General features: G+C 45.6%; 2 protein-coding genes across 6 annotated transcripts in view; both read left to right on the top strand.

The window, feature by feature from the left end:
* LOC144132948 (dyslexia-associated protein KIAA0319-like protein) overlaps window positions 1–19,727 on the top strand; it is a 30,567-nt gene extending 10,840 nt beyond the window's left edge. For all 5 annotated transcript variants that reach the window (XM_077665702.1, XM_077665701.1, XM_077665700.1 and 2 more), the window contains 12 exons: window positions 155–219; window positions 591–751; window positions 1,425–1,684; window positions 2,420–2,568; window positions 3,298–3,449; window positions 6,459–6,668; window positions 8,045–8,139; window positions 10,049–10,197; window positions 10,896–11,018; window positions 11,390–11,480; window positions 12,682–12,776; window positions 14,598–19,727. In XM_077665702.1, the coding sequence (XP_077521828.1) occupies window positions 155–219; window positions 591–751; window positions 1,425–1,684; window positions 2,420–2,568; window positions 3,298–3,449; window positions 6,459–6,668; window positions 8,045–8,139; window positions 10,049–10,197; window positions 10,896–11,018; window positions 11,390–11,480; window positions 12,682–12,776; window positions 14,598–14,752 (1,705 nt within the window). In that variant the 3' untranslated portion in view covers window positions 14,753–19,727. The remainder of the gene's footprint in view (window positions 1–154; window positions 220–590; window positions 752–1,424; window positions 1,685–2,419; window positions 2,569–3,297; window positions 3,450–6,458; window positions 6,669–8,044; window positions 8,140–10,048; window positions 10,198–10,895; window positions 11,019–11,389; window positions 11,481–12,681; window positions 12,777–14,597) is intronic.
* A 631-nt stretch (window positions 19,728–20,358) lies between these two features.
* ttv (exostosin glycosyltransferase 1 ttv) overlaps window positions 20,359–22,278 on the top strand; it is a 150,855-nt gene continuing 148,935 nt past the window's right edge. Inside the window, exon 1 of the mRNA XM_077665724.1 lies at window positions 20,359–21,490. Coding sequence (XP_077521850.1) covers window positions 20,580–21,490 — 911 coding nt within the window. The 5' untranslated portion in view covers window positions 20,359–20,579. The remainder of the gene's footprint in view (window positions 21,491–22,278) is intronic.

Genomic DNA, 22,278 nt, shown 5'->3' with positions numbered 1-22,278 from the left:
AGTTCTCCCGTTTCCCTGCCTGTACAAATTTGTGCTGGTTATTTGTCTTATGTGGTGCTGTGATAGAATGTATGACAGCTAAAAAACAAGCTTTGCTCTTGAAGCAAAGGTTGAGCTGCATGATCCTTCTTTTTTCCTCCCCCTCCATTGACAGGTTGAAGGTGACTGATTCTGATGGAGTCACAAACTCTACCAGTGCGAACGTGACTGTGCTGAAAGGTATGCCACTATAACTCACAGAAGGGCAAGGAGGTGTGCTGCTTGTGTCTGTGCTTGTCTATTTGCGTGTTGAGTTTGGGTACCACACCTTGGCTGCGGTCTAGGCATGTCTAGGGAAATTAATAACTTAATTAATTAATGAATTAATTATCAAGGCTGGAGGGTTTCGGCTTAGAACTTTTTTTGCACCCAAGTTTTGTTTTATGTCAGCCATCCTCTTTTATTATTCCAATTTGTAATATTTTTATTGTTTTGCCTTCTTGTCATTTGATTCACCATATTATTTTGATGTAGAATTGCTTCTACTTGGCATTTTCTTTCCACCACTGTTTCTGTGTGAGATGTGACAAAAGGAACTTAATTGATTGTAGAGATGGATTACCCGCCGACGGCAAATGCTGGACCACAGTCTGTTGTGTACATGCCCAACAACGAGGTGACCCTGAATGGAAACTTGAGCACTGATGACAAGGGGATCAAGAGCTGGGAGTGGACGAAGAGTCCCGACACAGACAAGCACGTCGACATGGAGGTGTGTTTCTGACTTAACCAGTTTATTTGAGTGGCTCCAGTTCTTGCAGCATGCTGCTCTTACTCTGGATAATCTCTGGCTCATGTTTTCTGCTGAATGTGGTGTTATGTTTGGTTTAACGTAAATGTCAATTAGGTCAGACTTCTAATAGTGTGCCATTGTAAAGCGCAACAGCAAAGTATGGAATAAATTCCAACCTAGACACCGTGCTAGCAAGGCCTGTTGGTAAAACCTTTCACAAGGCCTATTGGTAAGGCCTGTTGGCAATGCCTATTAATAAGGCCTGTTGGTAAGGTCTGTTGGCAATGCCTGTTGGCAAGTTCTGCTGTCAACGTCTATTGGCAAGGTCTGTCGGCAAGGCTTGTTCGCTAGGAGTGTCAACTGCTGCAGCATCTTATATTTTCTGTCTTCCTCAGTGGCCTATCCTCTCAGCACGTTCAGCAAGTTTGCATTTGGTAGTTGACTATAGGAAAATTAAATGTGCTGTCCTTGATGTAATTGCTGAACTACGCGTAATGTGAGTGGCAGAACAACTAAAGATACGTCATGAGTTCTTCTTGCACTGTTCAAGTCTCATTAACCACATCTGGGACCTGTGTCGTTACACCAGGACTTGTTGCGGTACTGGTCAAACGTCCATTTCCATTGTCCGCGTCGCTGGTCCGGTGTGCAGGGGACCACCAGCCCGTACCTGCACCTGTCGAACATGGAGGTTGGCGTGTACAAGTTTCTCCTGAAGGTGACTGACACAGCCGACCAGACTGCAACGGCCGAGGTTCATGTCTTTGTGAAGCCAGCCTCCAACCAGGCTCCTACAGCTGACGCTGGGAAGGACATACGTGTCTCATTGCCCATCGACAAGCCACTCGTGCTGGATGGAAGCCACAGCTCCGACGACGTGGGAATCACTTTGTGGCATTGGAGCCAGATCCAGTGAGTCTGCTCTGTTATAAATTATTATTGTTATTTTTTTATAATGTTATTTATTACCTCAGGGCATAAAAAGAGTTGGGAAAAGGTCAGCCTCCTTCAACCTGAACTTGACAAATTCTTGTTGTGTTGCATTCATGAAAATTTTCTGCACAGAGTGCAAGGTAATAACACTGTGCTAGCACAAACATCACCTATGCTTTAGACAGCTTTCTGGGATCAGTTTAGGATGGTCAGGGCTGATCGAGAGCAGCAGCGACGTAAAGATATGTAGGCGAATGTGCCAATGAAAAGTGGATTGTGCGAGATTTTTTTTACGTGTGAGCCATGCTTTGTGTTGTTATTAGAAACTCTCAAATTAAAAAAAAAATTATATGTGTCAGTAATGGACCATGAGGGACAAATTTCCAGTGCACTGCTGCTGTGGAAGACAGATTTTCAGCATCTAAGTTGGTTAAGGCAAAGGAAGTCTGTAGAATAAAAGGGTTGTTAGTGCTGATACATTTGTTCTCAGCTACATTTTAACACCTTGATGCTTAATGCCTAGCAGGAGGGCACCTCGCCTCATAATCATATGTGTAATTAGCCTGACATTAGCCCTAATTAAGGCTGAAATAAGGGTACACCAGAGCTTATTATGAGCTGTTAAGTTCCTTCGGGGCGACACCGTCTCAGTGAAGCTTTGACATGCCTGTCTCTTCTCTTGACACTTGCTTTCAACTGTGCTACAATGTTCAGAGGCCCCAAGCCAAGCCAGATTGAAGAGCCCAACAGCGCGACGACAAAAGTGTCCAACCTTGTCCCGGGCGAGTACGTCTTCAAGTTGGATGTCCTCGATGCCAACAACCTGACCAGCTCGGACAATGTCTCCATCATTGTCACTCAGAGTGAGTTAGTAATTTCTACCCCTATGTCCTCCTTGGTGGTTGATAAAAGAGGACTGCGATGATTGTTTGCAGTGATATAACACCATCTTTGCATTGAACAAAGCTAGAAAATCTTAAAATTTACTGTTTGCATATCAGTTAGTACTCACAAGCTTGTATTATGGTTTGGTCGTCTTTTGTCTTGAATTTGCACTTCTTTTTCACTGGTGACTAATGTATCATCAGTCAAAATTTAATCCACAATGTGTAGCGGTAACATTCGCATAGGACTTATGCAGCTCTTCCTTTGTCCTGTAGTCTAGTCTGATACAGCATCACTAACAGCCTTGAGTAGCAGGTCTGCCAAGTAAACGAAGTGGCTAGCAGGGAATACATAATATTAGCTGCTAAAAATTCTTGCCTCTATGTCCTTCTGGTGAAATTTTGAAAGTATCCCTTTTTTTTTTATTTAAAGTAACTAAACATTTTGCTTGTATAACAAGCCAGTACCTCTGGCACAGCATAGCCGTACTTGACCAAAGTCAAATTAGCGAAACTCAGCCGTACAATTATTTCTGGTACTGTTTATGCAGTCCTCACTGCTGCTCCAAAGATCACCATTTGCTGACTCTGATTGTCCTCTTGTTCCTCTATTGCTGTTCCTTTGCATTGCATTACACTGATGTGATGTGACCACTGCTTGGCCTCTGCTGGTGCTGCTTGTGATGAGTGGCAATGCTGATTTTGCAGACAGGAACTCACCGCCCAAGGCTGACGCAGGGGGTGATCGGACAGTCTTCCTTCCTGTGGATGTTGTGTCTCTCAATGGTTCACGGTCCAGTGACGATGTGGAAATCATTTCGTGGCGTTGGACACGGGACCCTTCGTCACTGGCAGCAGGGGTGAGACCTGTGGCCGCAAAGAGATGCGGTTTTATTTTGGACAAATTATTTTATTTGGCTGATTGTTGTAAGCTTTAGTTACCATATTTACATGACTGTAAGTTGACCTATTTTTTTAAATTTGAAAATCCGAAGTGGGGGGGCCGACTTACAATCGAAATGAAAACATCGCACTATAAGTAAAGGCGAGGCAAACGAGATATCAGGCACGCTACGGCATGGTTGCATTTTTGCTGCGTGGCTCCATCGCATCCCTCTTGGTGCTGGCCTTGAGCAGCTGCTATGTCAACGCGCAGAACTGGCATCCCCTCCCCACGCACGCGGGCGGCGGCTGATGGCGGCTGTCGATAAACAGCAGACTGGCACCCCACATTCCCGACACGTGGCTGCTGACTGCGGTTGGTGACAAGCGGCTGCGGCCCGGATAACGCAAATGCATTCTAAGGGAAGCTCAAGCATCCAACAAGTTTTCTTTTTACTTTCAAATGCGCGCTCGGCGCTCAAGGGAGCTTTGGTAGTTGATGGAAGGGCCGCTGTTCCGCACTGTAAGTAAAGGCGAGACAAACGATATATTGGGCATGCTACAGTGTGGTTGCATTTTTGCTGCGCTGCTCCGTTGCATCGCTCTTGGTGCTGGCCTTGAGCAGCTGCTATGTCAACGCGCAGAACTGGCATACCCTCCCCGCGCACACGGGTGGCAGCCGATGGCGGCTACCGATAAGCAGCAAACTGGCACCCCACATGTGGCTGCTGACTGCAATTGCTGATAAGCGGCAGCGGCCCGATAACGCAATCGTGTTCTACGGGAAGCTCAAGTGTCCAAGTTTTCTTTTGTACTTTCAAATGTGCACTCAGCGCTCAAGGGAGTGTTGATAGCTGATGGAAGGGCCGCTGCAGCCGCTGTTCCAATCGAGGCGACACCCCCACTCGAAACGGCAGTGGTGCCAGGGAGTGTCGGTAGCCGATGGAACAGCCGACGAGTTTCTCTTTGGTTCTGACGCATTTGACCACTGCCGGTCGCGTTTCACAAGTTTTTTATGTAGTGCTTCGTCAGTCATCATTTGTGCTCCAGATCCGGCAAGCGACTGGCGCTCGTTCACGCCTACATTCAAGATGGCTGTCATTTTTTGCCATTTTTTACACCGAAGAAATGAACAGCCGCGCGCCGGGCCGCAAGTTCGACGTTCGCAACGGGTGATACAGGTGGGGCAGCTGCAGCGAGGAAAATTTTCAGCTGTTCCACGCAATGTCGTGATGTAGCTGTTTGCGAAGTGTGGGATTTCGCTGGACGACGACGTTAGAACAACGTGCTGTGGGACCGCAGCAGCGATCACGACGGCAGCGCTAGTGAGGACGATGGCGCAAGTGTGGACGAGTAGCCCAGTGACTAATACATTTTCATTTTGGAATGTGCCCACAGGCGCGCCCGCGCGCGGCAGCCGATAGTGGGCGATAAACGGCAGCCGCTAGATGATGCTACTGCGTTCAACTATTCAAGGCCAAGCATAAACAACCTCAAAAGTTTTTTTTATTTTTCGGAAATGTGATTTGGGGGGTCGACTTACAATTGTGTAAATACTTTCTTGCTTAAAGTGAGCCCTATTTAGTTCATTTGTGATGTAAATAAATAGCCCTATTTAGTTCATTTGTGATGTAACTTGAAGAACAATCAAACTTGATTGTCATGGTGTCCGTCAAATTAGAAGCTAGGAGTTGATATTCTTGAGGAGATTAGAAAATGCACTGAATGTTAAAACGGGGGTGGCAATTGTAGTTATCCACTGTAAAACTATCACGATCAAAAGTATGAGCATGCCTCCTCTTCAAATGCAATTTTTATTTTGACAGTATTTTTGAAAGCGTCGAGAAAAGCAGTGAGGACTAGTGCCACTGCCTGATGCAAGTTGTGAGGGGAATGTTGAGCAAAATAAATTGTATGAAGCTACTGAGCACCATTTTGTACCAGGGAGACTTGTCAAAGTTTATGCATACCTTATGCACATGTGCCCGCGTGTGCCTTTGCTTTTAAGTGAGATATGGAGCCATTGGTGCTTGTCGAACTAGTTACTCGAGCAGTGTTTGCATCTCTGCAAGCTCAGCAGTTTGTTGTAAGCATTGTGTTTTTAAACTCTAGTTATAATGGTGTCATCGTGCTTTACCTCGAAGGGAAAAAATAAGCTGTGGTGGAGGAAACAAGGTGTGCACTTATAACGGCAAATGTACTTTGCTTAATCATCTGTGACAGTGAATTGATAGAGGTTCACTTTGTTGTAAATGGCATTGTTGTAAATGGCATTGGCATTCTGGCAAAATTGAGCACAGCAGCCATTACTCAGTCAGAGATAGGTGTGTACTAAAATTTTATTATAGTATACACTTGTAAAGCTATTACAGTAACATTGTAGTTTTATTTATTTATCAAAAGAAAAATAATGATCTCTCATTGGTCTGCTTCTCACCAGTGAAATTTATATATAGTTACACCACGTAGACAAGGTCAAGTCAGCTTTGAAAGCAAATCTTCGCGACTTGCTCTCAAAGCTCATTTCTTAAATCTGTCACACTGAAATACTTTAGTTGCTTTCATGCCCACGTCTGCTGGTTAACACTGTTAAAGCCATGTTGTTTGTTCATGCGTATGAACACAAACTAAAATTTAAAGAAGGGCACGTGTTGTCGAAGTTAAATGCTAATAGAGCGCTGTTTAGAGATTATTGATTCGGTCCTGACTTGTAGGCACCACGTTTTGTTCTACTTGCTCTCACCTAACCTAACAAGAGCACCAACAACAAATTTCTTCCTGCAGTCTAAGGTTTATAGTTTTCTGGTACGGTTGTTAGTCTTAGTAACTATCACCTCTCCTGGTTTATGTACCGAATGAGCCCCTCATTTCCACTATGCTTCCGAATTCATTGTGGGATGCTTTGCCCCCTTTTCATATACACTACTGGCATTCTATACCAGAGCCTTGTGAGAAGGTTGCTCTTCATGCCTTTCTCCTCTCTGCAGCGCATTCTGGAGAACTCCAGCTTCTCTCCCATCCTGCGGCTGTCGGAGCTCATACCCGGCCGGTACATGTTCACGCTCACGGTGTCCGACGCCCAGGGGGCCACGGGCCAGGACATGGCATCGCTCATCGTCAAGCCCACGCCCAGCCTGGCCCAGCAGGTGGAGCTGCTGCTGGATGTGGACATTGAGACCTTCACCCAGGAGCAGCTGGTCAGGGCTACCATACTTGTTGTTTCTCCTTTTCTTTTTTTGTCTTTTGCCTGCCGTGAAAGTATGAAGCAGTGTAGAGGTGGTCAGTTTATGCCTGACTAGACGAGATGGAAGGGCTGCATCACAGCTTCACTTCTTTATTTTTCTTTAAAAAAATATCTTAGAAAGGGAACAGCTCATTACAGATCACTGTTTTGTTCTTCCATCCTTTGTTGATGTTTTTATGGGAAAGCAAATCAGTGTAATGCAAAGTGGGTCTTATTGTTCCTGTTTGATCAGCTTATTGTCGTACACCTTTTGATCGCGCCGCCGCAGTGGCTCAATGGTTATCGCGCTCGGCTGCTGACCCGAGAGACGCGGGTTCAATCCCGGCCGTGGTGGTTGAATTTCGATGGAGACGAAATTCTAGAGGCCCATGTACTGTGCGATGTGAGTGCACATTAAAGAGCCCCAGGTGGTCGAAATTTCCGAAGCCCTTCACTGCGGTGTCCCTCATAGCCTGAGTTGCTTTGGGACGTTAAGCCCCCTATAGAAACCTTTGGATCGCCATATTAGCTTGTTTGAAGCGCACTGAGTTAACTAGCTTAAATTTTCATCATTGGCTGGTCTTTCCACTGTACTCTCCCGCCACCTAAAGTCCAGTATACATTGACAGCAAAGTTCTGTTTCTGCATTTCTAATATTGAAGCATCATTGTTATACTAGTAGGGATGTTTTGTTTCTTGTTTGCGTTGGGTGACGTGAATTTGACACTATAGGCCTCATGTGTGTATGCAAACACTTTCTGGTGTCTTGAAAAAGTATGTTACTGAATGCATTCTGGATATTAAGAACGCAAACTAAAAATTAACTGATGTTGTGTGTTACTTTATGTATAAATTTTGTCAGAAAATCAGACACTTTGTGGCAGTAATAACCGTGACTGACAAAATGACAGTTGCATGTGTGATGTCGCCAAATTTAACCATGTACTGTAATAAATTTCTGATTGCGGCACTGCTGTTACTTACGGGCGGAGCTGACCTCGCATAGTATTTCTGTGTCAAAATGTTCAGATGAATAACCAGTAATGGTTGTATACCAATCATTACCAGAGGGCCTATGTTGGATTTCTGCTGCTCAAGACAGGAAATTTGACTGTTAAGTCAATTTACTTGTTGGTCATGAAAGGTCTCATCTAAGCAACAAGGCCATTAGCACAATACAAACTCACAGGAATGAACAATGTCTGTTGCTCCCAGCTCTCCTCAGTGCAGCTCGGGCACACATCTGTCACTTGAAAAATGCCGCACTACATGCTCACTACGCTTGTTTATGCATTTTAGTTAGTACCAGCTTTTCATGTTCCTTATTGTTAAATCTTTCTAATTTTGCAGGACACAGTGTTGAAGCAGCTCGAGTTGCTGTTGCACGATGGCGAGTCACTAAGAGTGCACCTCGTGGACTTGGGCTATCAGCAAGATTCCCGGAGGTATTTACTTAACCTTGGTAATTTCTCGTAGGTAATTTCTCATAGTAAAAGCTTGTTAATTCAACCCCCGTTAATTCAGAAATCCAGGTAATTCGAACTGCCTGCTTAGTCCAGGCCAATGCCGATTTAAGTCTACGGCGCCGGACGATCTCCAATTCGAACACTATGAATCTGAGACCGCTTTATTCGAATGGACTCCCGAAGGGAAGCCGAATCCAGGTATGACCGGCGCGGCAAGAGGTAGTAGTTAAAATAGCCCTACTGAAAACCTGAGTTCCATGCTGCAGTCTCTGGTGCAGTTCTGACTTATTCACAACGGCAGGCTATGACGAATGACCGGCCTGGTCTCTGACAACAGTCGACTGCTTAGTTCCGGTTTTGCTGTTGCGTGCATGGTGCTAGCCTACAGGCGTGACGGTGCTATTTGTGACGGGTGGGATGCAGTAGTGGTGGAGCTCGACCGAGTCTCACCATGAGAGATGCAGTAGGCTCTTATGCTCTTAGTAGGCTCGATGCTCCCGACGGTACGCACACAGTAACACATTGATGGACACTTGAAAGACAGTCATTGCCACGCTATTCTCATCTTAAAATAAGGCGACCATTCCCAGCCTATCATGAAATAAATTTACTGTGATGCAAGCAGTTCTTGGTGGTTTTTTCGGGGTCGTTCGGTAATTCGAACTTCCTGATAGTAGTTCGAACATTCTTGAAGTTGTAATTAACAAGCTTTTACTTAATGCATGTTTTATTATCTTGTGCCCTTTGCTATTTTAAATATGCTTAGTCTCTGGCCTCCCTGTGTTGCTCCTCACTCGCAGTAGTGTGCTTGACTTGATGCATGCATGGCAGCTTCAGGGACATTTCAGGTGTGAAAGTTTACACGACACAAGAGGCACGAAAAAAGAAAAACGAAAACGGTGATTTCTCTTCAGCCTTGCCATGGACCATTCAGTCCCAGGCTTTGAGGGAGCTCGGGACTTTCGTTACTTCCATGTTCCACTTGACTTTGCAGTTGACTGTATCCTCACTACAGAAGGTTTTACAAGTGCAGTGCCTGCACAGCACACAACATGTCGTTGTAACGCGAGAGGGTTAAGGCTCCCTTTCTGCAGAGAATCCGGTGTTGGCGTTGTGAGTGAAAAATTCCTGGAGAAGCAACTGAGGTGGGCCACCCAGGTCACGTGACCTTGTGGCGTCATCACAACCTGGCCACCAGATTGTGAGCAAACTGACCACCGTGGCAGGTGGCAGTTAGGTCGTGAGAGGTTGCTTGGCAAAAACAGCCTGGGTTGCACAAGCCCCACCGGTGGCAGCACCTGCCATCGCAGGGCAGTGGCACGTCACCTGGCCGCTGTGCCACTGTGCCAGGAGTAGTATGAGGACTCCCAGGGATCTGTGAATGTAATGTTGAGAACGACTTATTCCCCACATGTGGGCATTAACCAATTAACGCTATAGTGTCGTCCTTAAGACGTAACTTAAGTGTCCCCTCCAATTTTTTCTTTTCTATTCTGCTTCTATTTATCAGACAACATCACCCATGCAGACAGCATCAGTGCATCCATGTGAAACAACCTGTGCGTAGTCACTGATGGTACTTGAGCTTAAGCTCTTGTCTTTTGCACCAAGCATGTAATGCACCACGTGACTTGTGGTTGACACGAATACAACAGGACAAGAGGTCTAGCGCCATGTGCCTTGTTTATGCGTGTATGTTGACAGCAGTTACCTGTTTCATTAATTCTTAGAGGTTACTGTAAAATGTTGCAGAATGGCCCCATGTTTGTTGCCTCTGTTCCTTGTTTACCAATATTCAGCTTTGCATCGTCATTGCTCTATGGATCAGTCCAGCTTTTGCAGGTGCACCTGTAACTGTCTCTTTTCTATGCCCGGCTGACTGTTGCAGGGTGCGAATCACCTTTGTGGCGGAGAAGGAGAATGCCAAGGGCTCCTGGGTGCTGTGTCGAGGTCCCCTCATGGTTGCCCGACTGAAACAGAGGCTGCGGACGCACAGTGCACTGCTCGACTGGGATGTTATGTCTGTGGACACTGTTGGTGAGGGCGGGAGGCCATTGTTTAGTTTTCAAATGCATATCGGTGGTCTTAGGTACTGCAGCTGTCGACAGACCTGCAATTCTAGAGCTAGAAGAACGAAACTACTACTGCTGGCGCTGATTGTGGAAGACAGAGTAATTTTAAAAAAAATTGCTTCTTTGTTTTCTCTCCTTTTCTTTTTTTGAATTTCAGGATAAAAATTGATTTTGGATTTTCATAAGATTTGCAGAAAGCAATGGGTTTTATCATTCTTGCTTTTAAAAAATGATAAGTGCTTTTCATTCAACGCTTAGTGTATGAATGTTGTGTAGGAGGGTGTCTTTCCTATCTGAGGTGTGGCCATGTATATGCCATTTATGCTATCACGCCTTGGGGCTGTGACAGAACAGCTGACAACGATCATTCTCCTTTTTCTACTTTTGCTCTTTCGGACTTGTAACAGTAAGTTTCTGCGCACTTGCTGGGTATTCATGCACCTACTCTGAAAGTGAAAAGTTTTGAAATACCACTTATTGGGAAGTGAAGGCTGCCATGCGACAGGGAACTTTATCGTTGAAAGGTTGTTTTTTAATGCCTGCGACACAAAGTACTACGTGTTCCAATCAGGTATTAGCACATGTCACAGTCTGGAGAGTCTGGCTGATGGTGGAGGTGCACGTGCTTGATGCTTATTGTCTTCCTCCCTTGCCTTTGCACAGTGTGTCAGAACGAGTGCTCTGGGCACGGAACCTGTGACGTATACAGCAAGCGCTGCGTCTGTGAAGCTTTCTGGATGGAGGACTTTGTTCGAGCCAGCCTGGGGGATCGAGAGAGCAACTGTGGTCAGTGGCACATCATTTCTCTCTCTCTCTTTTTTTCATATTTATTTCTTTGGTAATTGGTGTCAACTGTGAGGAATTTGCATTGTGTACTCTGCCTCAAACGCTCGTGATTTCTTTGCTATTGAAGCAAAATGCTGGCAGATTGCTCTGTAGCTAGCTTTACATTCATATAGCTGGCTATTGAAAACCATTGGTTTTAGTCAAGCTTTAGTTCCGGCCCTTGAAAATGCTGTTGAGTCTTGCTAGAGTTCAAATGTGGCTCTACAAGGTCCTTAGGGATTGCGGGCTTGTACGTAAAACAGGGTACTTCCTGAAAAACTGAAAAGTAGAGAGTGGTGGTAACATAGCCGGTGACTGGTTCCCCCTTGCAGACTGGAGTGTCCTGTATGTGATCATCATCTCTTTTCTGCTGCTGAGTGTCCTCTCCACGTCCCTGTGGGGCCTGGCCTGCTTCTGCTCCAGGTTAGTGAGCTCAGTTTAGGGCTAATGAGATGGTTTGTTGGTGCAGGCATCTTGTACCTAAAAGAGTTTCCACAAACAGTGTAGCAGCGTCGGTGCGAGCATGCAGTCATGCTCTACGACAACGTGGCGGTGTTCTGATGTTCAATCATTGGAGAAAAATTTCAAGCAGCTTTGAAACCCTATTCTGTTTTGTAAGCCGGGAAAGACAGGGTGAGGTGCATGGCTTCGCTGTTGAAATCGGTGCACTTGGAGATAATCTTTTACTTTTTCTGTTTTTGTTGTCAGTCTTGAAGTATGGCACAAACATGAGGCATCAACAAAAGCAAAATGAATATAAGAGGTGTATGAATATAAAATATTTGGTTGCGAAACGTATACGAATTTTTTTGAGTGGTTTCGAATATCAGTACCGGTAGTTATTAAAAACAAATGCTTTTCCACAAAGCACAGCTGTGAAAAAAAACAGAAAAAACAGGTGACTTGCAAATTTTGTTTTCACTCTATGAGTAAGGCCCCTAACGTTCGGCAGCGGAAAATTTTCAGTTCTGCTTACTGAAGAATCTGCAAAGAAGAGCAAAGAATCTGCGTTATTTCGTGAGAGATATCAAACAATGATTCAGAATGCACTTCGCGTTATATTCGAAATCTGGTATGCATAAAACACAATTTTTTTTTTGTTCTGTTTTAACGAGATGCCAAGCTAACTGATGGGACAAGATAACTGATGGGACAAGACCGAGTTACTGTAACCAGCGCATGCCATTTGGACACGCTGCGATACTTGGCCGCAAGTTACAATTCAAGCGTAGTTCGAATAGTAGGAGTGCAGTGCGAAATGAATCGAATAGCAAACGCTATTCACAAACTATTAGAGATTTAGAGTATCTGAGAAACTGTATCATCAGGGACAAATGAAAGCCAAATGATACAGTTCAGACATAAACAGGAGAACGTGAAAATTTTAGCTTGTAGAGGTTAGAAATGTCATTGGTTGGCTATCTCTTCAAAAGTGGGATGACCGCTTTTCAAGTATAATTATGAAGCCCCTTGTATTTCTTAATCTTCAGTTATCTTCAGTGTTTGCGCATTTGTATTTCAATGGGCCTGTTCCCAATGGTACATCCCATGACACGTTGCTGGCCAATACTGCATTAAGAAATGTTTACTAAAATGCTTGATCTGGGGTTGTGCTCCCTCGCAGGATGCACTTCCGGCGACCAAGAGTCAAGAGGAATTACACGCTGCTCAAGGACTCTCGTGACATCGAAAAAGACAGCCTCGACCTCATACCTAAAGGTATGTCAAAGCCCCACCTAGAGAAAGACCATGAGGTTGACCTTCATAACCCATCAACGTGCATTACTGCATAACAAGCATTGCTATTTTGGTGACTCATTTACTGCTGATGACCATTACTGCAGTGCTTATATGCTTCCAAGTTGTATGCATTTGGCATCAGGGTTGAGACAGCTTGCAAATTGTCAAGTTTATGAGCTATATACAATTTTAACGATGATCGATCGTAAATCTGAATTGTCTATGTAAATGCTCTTCTCGAAAGGGTTTTTCAGAATGTCAGTAATGTTTGTACATATGTATGAAAAATGTTTAACACTTTAAGGTGCCGCAATTCTTCACTCGACATGAAGTATTTGGAAGCAGGATCTCAGATAGTCAAAATTTCAGTGCCTTCTTGGGGACGAGAATGTTAAGTCTGCTAATGCAGTAGCGTTGAGACTCCCATTCTGCAGAAAATCCGGTGTCGCCTATGGCGTTGGCGGCAGTATTGTGAGAAAAAAAGCAGCTGGCTCACCTGCCACCTAGGTCATGTGACCGTGTGACGTCATCACAAACTGCCCACTGGATTGTGAGAAAACTGCCCGCCGTGGTGGGTGATAGCTGATTGTTTGCAAGAGCTTTGTTCGAAAAGAGTAACCCGTGTTTCACAAGTCCCACTGGTGGCTGTGTTTGTAACAGCCACCTGTCGGGACAGTGGCACATCGCCTAACTGCCGCGCTGCGCTAGGAGGGATATGAGGGCTCCCAGTTATCTATGAATGTGAAGTAGAGAATGACCAACTCTGCATATATCGGCGTTAACCCATTAAGGGGGGAGCCTGGTCTTGAAAACAAAATTTTAGTCATAATTATGAAATGTTCAGGGAACATGTATTTTTGCGCGCTGATTCTAAATATGTCATTTAATTTCATGTAAAACATTTTTTTCAGCACTTGTGTAATTTTTATGCAAGTATTTTGCAAAGAGCTTTGAAGAAAATTTGTTGTGGGAAACTCGCTGAAATGTATACCATTGGGTTCTCTTGATACCAAGGAATGCAATAAGGGTAAAATTATTGCCCTGGCTATCATAGAACTTGAGTATAGGGTACTTCAGAGACGGGAATACACACTTTTCTTTGCATTTCTGAAGCAACAACTTCAATACTCTATAACTTAAGTTCTATGATGGACAGGAAGACAATTTTACCCTTATTGCATTCCTTGGTATCAAGAGAACCAAATGGCATACATACCAGCAAGTTTCCCGCAGCAAATTTTTTTCAAAGCTCTTCACAAAATGCATGCATAAAAGTTGCATAAATGCTCAAGGAATTGTTTTACATGAAATTAAATGAAATTTCTTGAATAGGCACACAAAGATACATATTCCCTGATGATTTCTTAACTGTAACTTCATTAATAAAATTTTTTTTTCAAGACCAGGCTCCCTCCTTATGGGGGAGCTTTAGTGTACCCCCCCCGCCGTTTTCTTTTCATATGTAGCTTACGGACCGGCTATTGATAAATGGTGCAAGCATATGGAATGCACATGTTAACACCCTAGGCCCTGGCAGGGGGATTGCACTTTTGTTTTCTAATTATTGTGCACGAACAGTCAACTGCTTCCCTCCAAACGGTGTGGCATTAGATCAAGTGCACTAGACCGATTAAAATAATTCAGCGTCATTCATGGTTCGCTCTTAGTTTGCTCTATCCAGGTATTCACTATATCAGTGTGTTGCTCTAAGTTTGAGCCTACTTTTGTTAAATGTAACTTTTTCCCGAGTTGTTCCTTTTTGTTCCTAAATCTGTTTCGTGCTGCATTGTAATGTTGCAGGAAAGACGCTGACAACCAGTTTGATGGCTTCAGACTCGGATTCAGACACGCTTTTCGAGACGCGCCCCCGTCCGTCGGTCGCGGTCAAACCACTGACTGGGAACCATCGCACAGGGATGTCCAACGGGGGCCTGAAGAACAGAGTGCACACCTGAGGGCAATCAACGCTGCCAGGCAACGGTGTCTCCCTGTCGGATTTGTCCGAGGAGAAGTTGACGCAGTCCTTCCAGCTCACTCCAGCCAAGGCTTATGCTCGTGTGGCAGAGATGACTGCCCAAGAGCAGGTTGTGCTGTTTTGAAAATCTTTAAAGAAAGGTTTTAGGCCTTGATCCACAACACTGGTGATAGAAATTGGTGCAGATCCGCAGGAATTCATTTGTTTACAATCGCTTGTTCATTTTCGTGACACTGAACTTGACGACCCGCACGTTACCTTCGGAAGCCCAATGTGCTTTGGCTCTGCAGTCTACATAGACGAACATAATTTATAGTTGCATACAATCACCACAGTCTGTTGAAATGTGTGTGGACTTGCAGGTGCATAATTTTTGTGTGTGCAAGAATTTGGCATTAGCAGAAATGCTATTACTCACCCTAGTTTTGTCGCATTACACCGTGTTTCCATGTATCCTATAGTACAAGCAAGTAGTGTCATGGCCGCTGGTTACTGATGAAGTGTACGACTTTTAAGTGAGCTCTGTCACGGCGTTCACCGCATACATGTGCAGTTCAGAAGCATGCCTTCGTTTATCTTGGTGTGTATTTTTTTTGTTTTCATTGCTGTAGGAAAAAGCACAGACACCATTAGGGCCTTATTTTTATGCTTTATTTATAGTTCTAAGTAGTTGATATATGTGTGGATATTAATTGTTAGCAGTACAGCAGACTTTGTTGCTGGGAGCAAGGAAAAAATGTTCTTGGCCTTTTTCGGGAAGCAGTTTCAACTGCATGCCAGTTTGGTGGGGCACGAGTTTTGCTTCGTCATCTTCATGTAACCATGAGACAGAACTGTAAAGACGATCCCACTGCCTATTGTGAAATAATGACTTTACTGCACCAAATGTCAGCTGTGGTATGTGTTGTGTACTCATGGGGAAAGAAAAAAAAAAAGAAAATTCCACTGGGAGGTCGGAGACAGCAAAGTTAGAGCGGAGTTAATATTTCTAACATGGCTAACGTCACTTCAGGTTTGTCACATGCTGCAAGATGTTAATGTGGCCTCAGGATGTAGGGAAAGGTAGGATTGTGCAGCATGTGAGGAATGGCCAACAGAAGCTAGTCCAATATATGTCCAGCAGTGAGTTAATGGAAGCCTATTTGCCACTGCGGAATTGTGTGATAAAACTGACACCTCATGCCAGGTTCATTATTCCTGGATGTAGAATGCTGTCTCTAGTGTGTGGCCCCCTGTCTCTCTCAGGCAGGCATCACTTGTGAAACATCCGTTTTAGGTTATAGTGCTTCTGTTGATTTCTCTCTTTTTTACTCTTAGCTGCAAACTGAGACTGCGCAATGCTAGATGGGGTTACCAACAATTACTCTTTGCATTTTGCTGATACTAGCAGCAAAAACCTAATGGCCCATGCCATATTCTGTACACTTTTAAGCATTTAGCCTGTTCATTGAGTGCAGTACCTCAGTTGCTTGTGTTCTTCCTTTTGATGCAACTTTCTGAACCTTGGTTGTGACAAATGGATGAGAAGTTGGCGCATTATATGGATTGAGTGCCGAGCAATCACCGAAGGAATCACCGTGGTACTATTGATGGGAGTTACTATTGCAAGCATGCCAAGTCTTTACTTTTGGAAGTTGTGTGCTATTTGTAAAATACAGTTATGAACCTAGTACAGTAGAATGAGCTACTTGTTATTTCTTTTCAACATAGCATTGTGACTGTATGCAATTCCCACATCGATGTATGCATTACTGAGCTGACACCTGCCTGTGTGGTGCAGATAGTTCATTCAGCGACCAAGTTTTTTTTTTTTTACTAGGCCTTGTGGGCATTTTAGTTATATGTGAGAGCAGTGTCTTTGAGCTGGTTATTTGCATATCCTAATTTTCTCTATGTGTTGTAGACTTGTTTGAAAACTTAGTTGCCATCAAGCGGTGGTTCAGCATTCTCAGTTCCTGCGAAGGTAGTCACGACTGGAAGTGCATGTTGCTGAATGATTTTTGGATGCAAGTACTTTTTCTGTCTTTTGTACTGATTTGGGTGCTTTAAAGAATTCTTGTCGGGAATGTGCCTTTAAAAGGCAATCTTTGGGTCGGAAGCATATTGTGCTCCTTAGGTTGCAAGGCACAGAAACGTGTATGGCTTCCGTAGTTCAGGGGAAAGCTGAGAAATTGCATCCATTTTGTGTTCTGTTATACACCTGTGCATGCAAGCATTCAGTTCTTGGTCCTGACAGATGTGCATCTAGCGCCATCCTGTGACGCCTCTCTATGATACCGGAATGCAAGCGCTAGATTGGTAGGCCTGGTGTGTACTGTATTTCTATGTTTTTCTAAGTGCCCGCAGAAGTGGCCAGTTAGATGAACTTCAGGAAAATGTATTCTGTCTTTCGGATGTGGTCACAGCCCTCTGGAATTCATCAGTTGGAATGCATCAGATGCATTCCAACTTAAAATCATTTTGCAGTCTGTATCGCAGCTACAAGATTAACTGCAATAGACCTGTTGCTTCGCCTGTACACAAATATGCTGTATTTACTCAAATATAGCTTGGCCACGGCTGTAGGTCTGCTCTTTAATTAGAAGCCTCACGGAGGTTAAAAAAAAATTTTATGTATGCACCAGCCTCCATTTTTTTTAGGGCAGACTAAAATTTGAAGACAACGAAATTTTTATTTTGATGTGCATGCAGTTGGGACTTTATTTCACGGGTGCAGGCATAGCCTTAACTCAACAGCTAATCATTGTGCCTGCCATACACATCTTTGTGTACCTAAATAATGTCATTCGTCTGAAAGCACATTATTCAAGTGGCAAATTATTCTGTTGCCGCCTTTCACACCAGTGGAATAAACACATTTGTATTGCCTCCAGTCTTCACCGAAATAAAGTGGTTGCGGTGGGGGGGTAGATGAAGACACTGGCTACAGCTTAACGGTAACTGGTGCAACAGCTTAGGATGCTGAGGGGAGCAGGTTCACTATGATATATTTAGACACCTATTGGCGTACCGCTCTTGCCCACACTTGAAGGTTGACTGCCCTGCCGACAGTTTTTGAGAAAAGAAAATATATGTATATTTGCGTACATTACGTACGTATTGGGTGCACCACAGCTGAGAAACTTCAAAGGTCCCGTGGTAGCCTCTTAAATGTTGTGCATAACTTTTGTTGCCGCATGGTTTTTAAATTCAGTGTTATCTAAAAACTAACTGTGCAGTCGGGAAGCTTTGTCTAGCATTTTTTTTTCAATAAGCCAAAAGCCAAAGCAGTCGTACAGCCCAACATGCAATCTATGTAATCTTCCTGCATGTAGGAAAGAGCCCTAGTTTATGTTACAAAAACTTTGTAGTCACTAGATTTTTGTGCTGACGCTCAGAATTCAATACTATTGTTCCCAGGCCAATTTGTTTAAAACATGGTCTTACACGAAATTCCACCGCAATTTATGGTGTCTAATTGACTTTCTGAAAGTTTCTTAATGTGTGAACTTGTAATGCTGCTGTCACAACACTGTCCCAATTGTTCATGATGCATTACAAAGGCTTTCACTGATTAATACCAATGCTCTCTAAGCCCTTGGAATTGCTTTTCTTTCTCATTCTTCATTTTTCTGCCATCCAGTCATTAAATTCATGGTCCTGATAATGGTGCTTTTCACATTCATTAACACCTGTTGTTGGCCTTTGTCTAGTACTGCCTTACTGATTTCAATGAAATAGCCAACGTGAAAGAAGATTTTCGGAGTTAAGAGCTTGCAGGCTGGTCACAAAATGCCTAGATTATGCCACTGCTACTTTTGGCATGGCATTTTACTCATATGTGCATCCACTAAGTGGTACATGTGAAGATATTTTGCTTCTTTTGTGGATGTTACTCTGCCTTTGCTTGTTTTTTTCTTAAGCAAAACGTACAAGCTTCCAGTTCACTGTGATGGCTGGAAGCATTAAAGGAACAAAAGAAAAGAAGCAGTAACCAAAGGCAACAGCCTTGTGTACTCAAATGATGCTTGTAATGTTTTTTGCTGTTCAGAACGTATGAATAACTTTGGATGGTTTGGTCATTTCTGGACACTTGCCATCCGTGTGCGAGGCTTTTGTAAACAAAAAAAAATGTAGATATGGTTCGGTTCGAGATGGTAATAATCAAGCTGTGTATTTCGCTTGCTTACGCTTATAGAACAAAACAAATATTTGTGCCGTTAGTACATAGTTTTATGCTCCACCTTTTGTGCGTGCTTTTTCCTATTTTTGCATCATCCTTATCCTTTCGTGCTTGTGTTGGTTTTCTAACTGCTGACCGATCAGCTGTGAATCAAACATTTTAACTGCCTAACTGTGCTGTCTTTTGACGCTGACTCTGGACTTTGAAGTCTTCGATGTGCTCACAAGGCAACTGTTATCCTAACTGTTCTTTTGTATGCTTTGTTCTCTTAAGCTTGGCTGCAATGTCAGTTTGTGTGATTGATTGCCAGTCCTTGTTGTGAATATTTTGTAGTTGCATATATGTCATATCCAAACGTACAGTGAATCTGTGTCCATTGCAAATAATTCCACCAAACCTTGCAGAACAAAGTAAATCCTGTTCATAGAGATTTGTGCAAAGCTTTGGAACTCAAATGCTGGGGTGTTCATAACTGGTGCTGTTGATAATAATTGTGACCACGTGTGCAATGTGCAAGATGTGGCTGGTGTTTAGTGAAGTTGGAATTTTGCAAGTGTTTGCTCTAGTTCATGTTAAAGACACTTGTTGCAGCCATTCCAGTGAATATCTTTTTTTTAGTTTCCTGTGTGTGCCATATAGGTGTGCTTGCACATTTGCTACGAGGTGTACATTGTTTCTTTGACGAGCTGCATGTGTGCATGCATAAAGAATGTGTGTGTGTGTGTGGAAAACTCTAGTCGTAGGGCTTTTGTACTGGGGCGAAAAATGAGAATAAACGGATCCTGTCATGAGACCGTATGTGTGCTTCATGGACTTGCGCACTGAGCGGCTGCTGTCACTGCAAGACGAGAAGGCGGTGTAGCTGCAGCCCCAGCGGCGCACGTAGGCGACGTCGCGCGTCGTCTAGACTGAAACCGATCTACCATCGCTTGGCACAAAGAGCGGAAACTCGCGCTCTCCCTTTCCATCTCTGTCAGCGAAGACAAAAGGACGCGAGTCAAGCACCTCAGGTAACGCGGACAGTGTAGTGGTTACAGGAAAGATGATGAAAGAAGATAAGCTATAAGCCTTGGCCCTGGCTTCTTCAAGGACGAAAAATGAGGTCATCTGTCAAGTTTTGCAGCGGTTTTGCAGGTCGCGGCTTATTAGCGAGAACTGTGCCTGCTGCCCCGACAAAAACAATAACCTTTGCGTTCATATACTAACGTCTACTCGTCGCTGACTCACATTTGGGGTCTTTAATTACTGTTGTGACGTGACCCGAACATTTACGCCGTGAAACGTGGAGATTGCGGCGTTTCTTCAAGTCAAGCCGCGGCTTGAACAAAAAAGAAACCCCTTGAGGCGCGCGCGCGGCCCGATGGCGGCGCCCCTAGCGGCGAACGCGGGCTGAGGCAAAAAGCGCCCTCCGCGCCGGCGTTGTCGTCTGCGCGCGCCAGCCGCCGCTCGCTGCTCGACTCGAGAAGGAGGAGCAGCAGCGTCGCCAAGATGGCTGCGACGTCGTCGCGGACGGCGTCAGTCGCTCAGACTCCGAGGCCGTGTCGGCCGCCACTGACAACTGGGATGCCGTGAGCTGGAGGCGCCTGCGGTGAGGGGTGCCGCACTCGCGATCCGGGTGAGGCGGGGGCCCCGGTGCTCGCCCCTGATGCAAGCCAAAAAGCGCTACCTGCTCCTCTTACTGGCTACTTGCGTTTCGGCCCTGCTGTTCCTGTGCTACATACACGCCGTGCCCAGCGCGCATGGACGACGCCAGAGGTACGCGAGCGGCTCCCTGCGACCGTACGCGGACAGCGGCGATGCCGAAGACCTGTCCGTGTCCCGGCGGCGCCAGCGTGAAGCACTCCGCAGCGGCTCGTCGGACGGTGCCGCCACGGCGCCGCCGGACGCTCGGCGCTGCCGCATGCACTCTTGTTTCGACTTTGCGAGGTGTCGCGGTCGTGACTTCAAGGTGTACGTCTACCCGTCGGAGTCGGACGCGCCGCCCGCGTCGGCGGTCTACCAGCGGATCCTGAGGGTGATCCGCCAGTCTAGTTACGCGACTACGGACGCATCGGAGGCGTGTGTGTTTGTGCCGGCCGTGGATACTCTGGACCGGGACCCGTTGAGCCCCGACTACGCGCGGGCGGCCCGGCTGACCGACTCTCCGCTGTGGAATGGCGGGCAGAACCACATCGTCTTCAACCTCTTCTCGGGCACCTGGCCCGACTACAGCGAGGAGCTGGGGCTCGACATCGGGCTGGCGATGCTGGCCAAGAGCAGCATCCCGGAGTCGTCGTTCCGGCCGGGCTTCGACATCGCGCTGCCGCTGTTTCCGCGGTCGCACCCCGAGCGCGGCGGCAAGCCGGCCATCCAGGGTGCGGGCCCCGTCGACAAGGGCTACCTGCTCGTGTTCAAAGGCAAGCGCTACGTCTACGGCATCGGCTCGGACACGCGCAATGCCCTGCACCACCTGAACAACGGCAAGGACGTGCTCCTGCTCACCACCTGCCGCCACGGGAAGCAGTGGATGGAGAGGCGGGACGAGCGCTGTGAAGCAGACAACCGCCTCTACGACAGGTGAGCAGACGGCACGTTTCTCGCGCAGCACACCGTGTCGGGGACTGCACGAAATTAGTGAACTTTGTAGCGCGCATGGAGAAGGAAGGGTAACACATTTCGGCGACTGTGTTTTTGGCGCGATACGAAAGACAGTGTCACACCAACGAGCTCAACTGGGCAGCTTTGTAGAACGACAGATTGTCTCCGGGTTTGCGCCAGGAAGCACAAGAAACGGGCCCGCGCGTGAGACCGTGGGAGCTGTCTACATCGGTTCATTACCACTCGAATAGTCGAGAGTGTTTAGGTTGCGTGGCTCTCTCCGGTTGTTTAACGGAGGGATACTGATCAAAGTGATCACCGAGAGGTCTATCTCGAATGTATCGCAAAATTGGCAATGCTCGTCGCCGTTGTGGGTGCTGGTCACAACTCGAGACCACGGCAGAGAATTTCAAAGGGACACGACGATTTGAATTCAGGTTTGTCATTGCGTGCTCTCTTGACCCGTATACTTCTGGCGCCGAGTGCACTCTTAGGTGGACTCGTTCCAGTAGAACACACCCACCGACTGACGACAGAAACATAGAGTATGCTGATGGTTTTGGTCAAACGATACATCTCTGCGCAGCGCACTCACGTAGCCTCCATAGCCAGGGGCATATCTGAAGGATGGGGGGGGGGGGGGGGGGGGGGGGTACTCATAGCGAGAAATTTTACATAGGATAATCATACCGAACGCCGTTTTTTTTTCGACGAAAAAAAAAAAAAACATGCCCCCCTCTCAACCGGCCCGCCGTCCGGGAATGACC

This window comes from Amblyomma americanum, chromosome 5, assembly GCF_052857255.1.
Source record: "Amblyomma americanum isolate KBUSLIRL-KWMA chromosome 5, ASM5285725v1, whole genome shotgun sequence".
Taxonomy (NCBI): Eukaryota; Metazoa; Arthropoda; class Arachnida; order Ixodida; family Ixodidae; genus Amblyomma; species Amblyomma americanum.
Note: the sequence above shows the minus strand (reverse complement) of the source record. Positions and strands in the feature narration are given on the sequence as shown.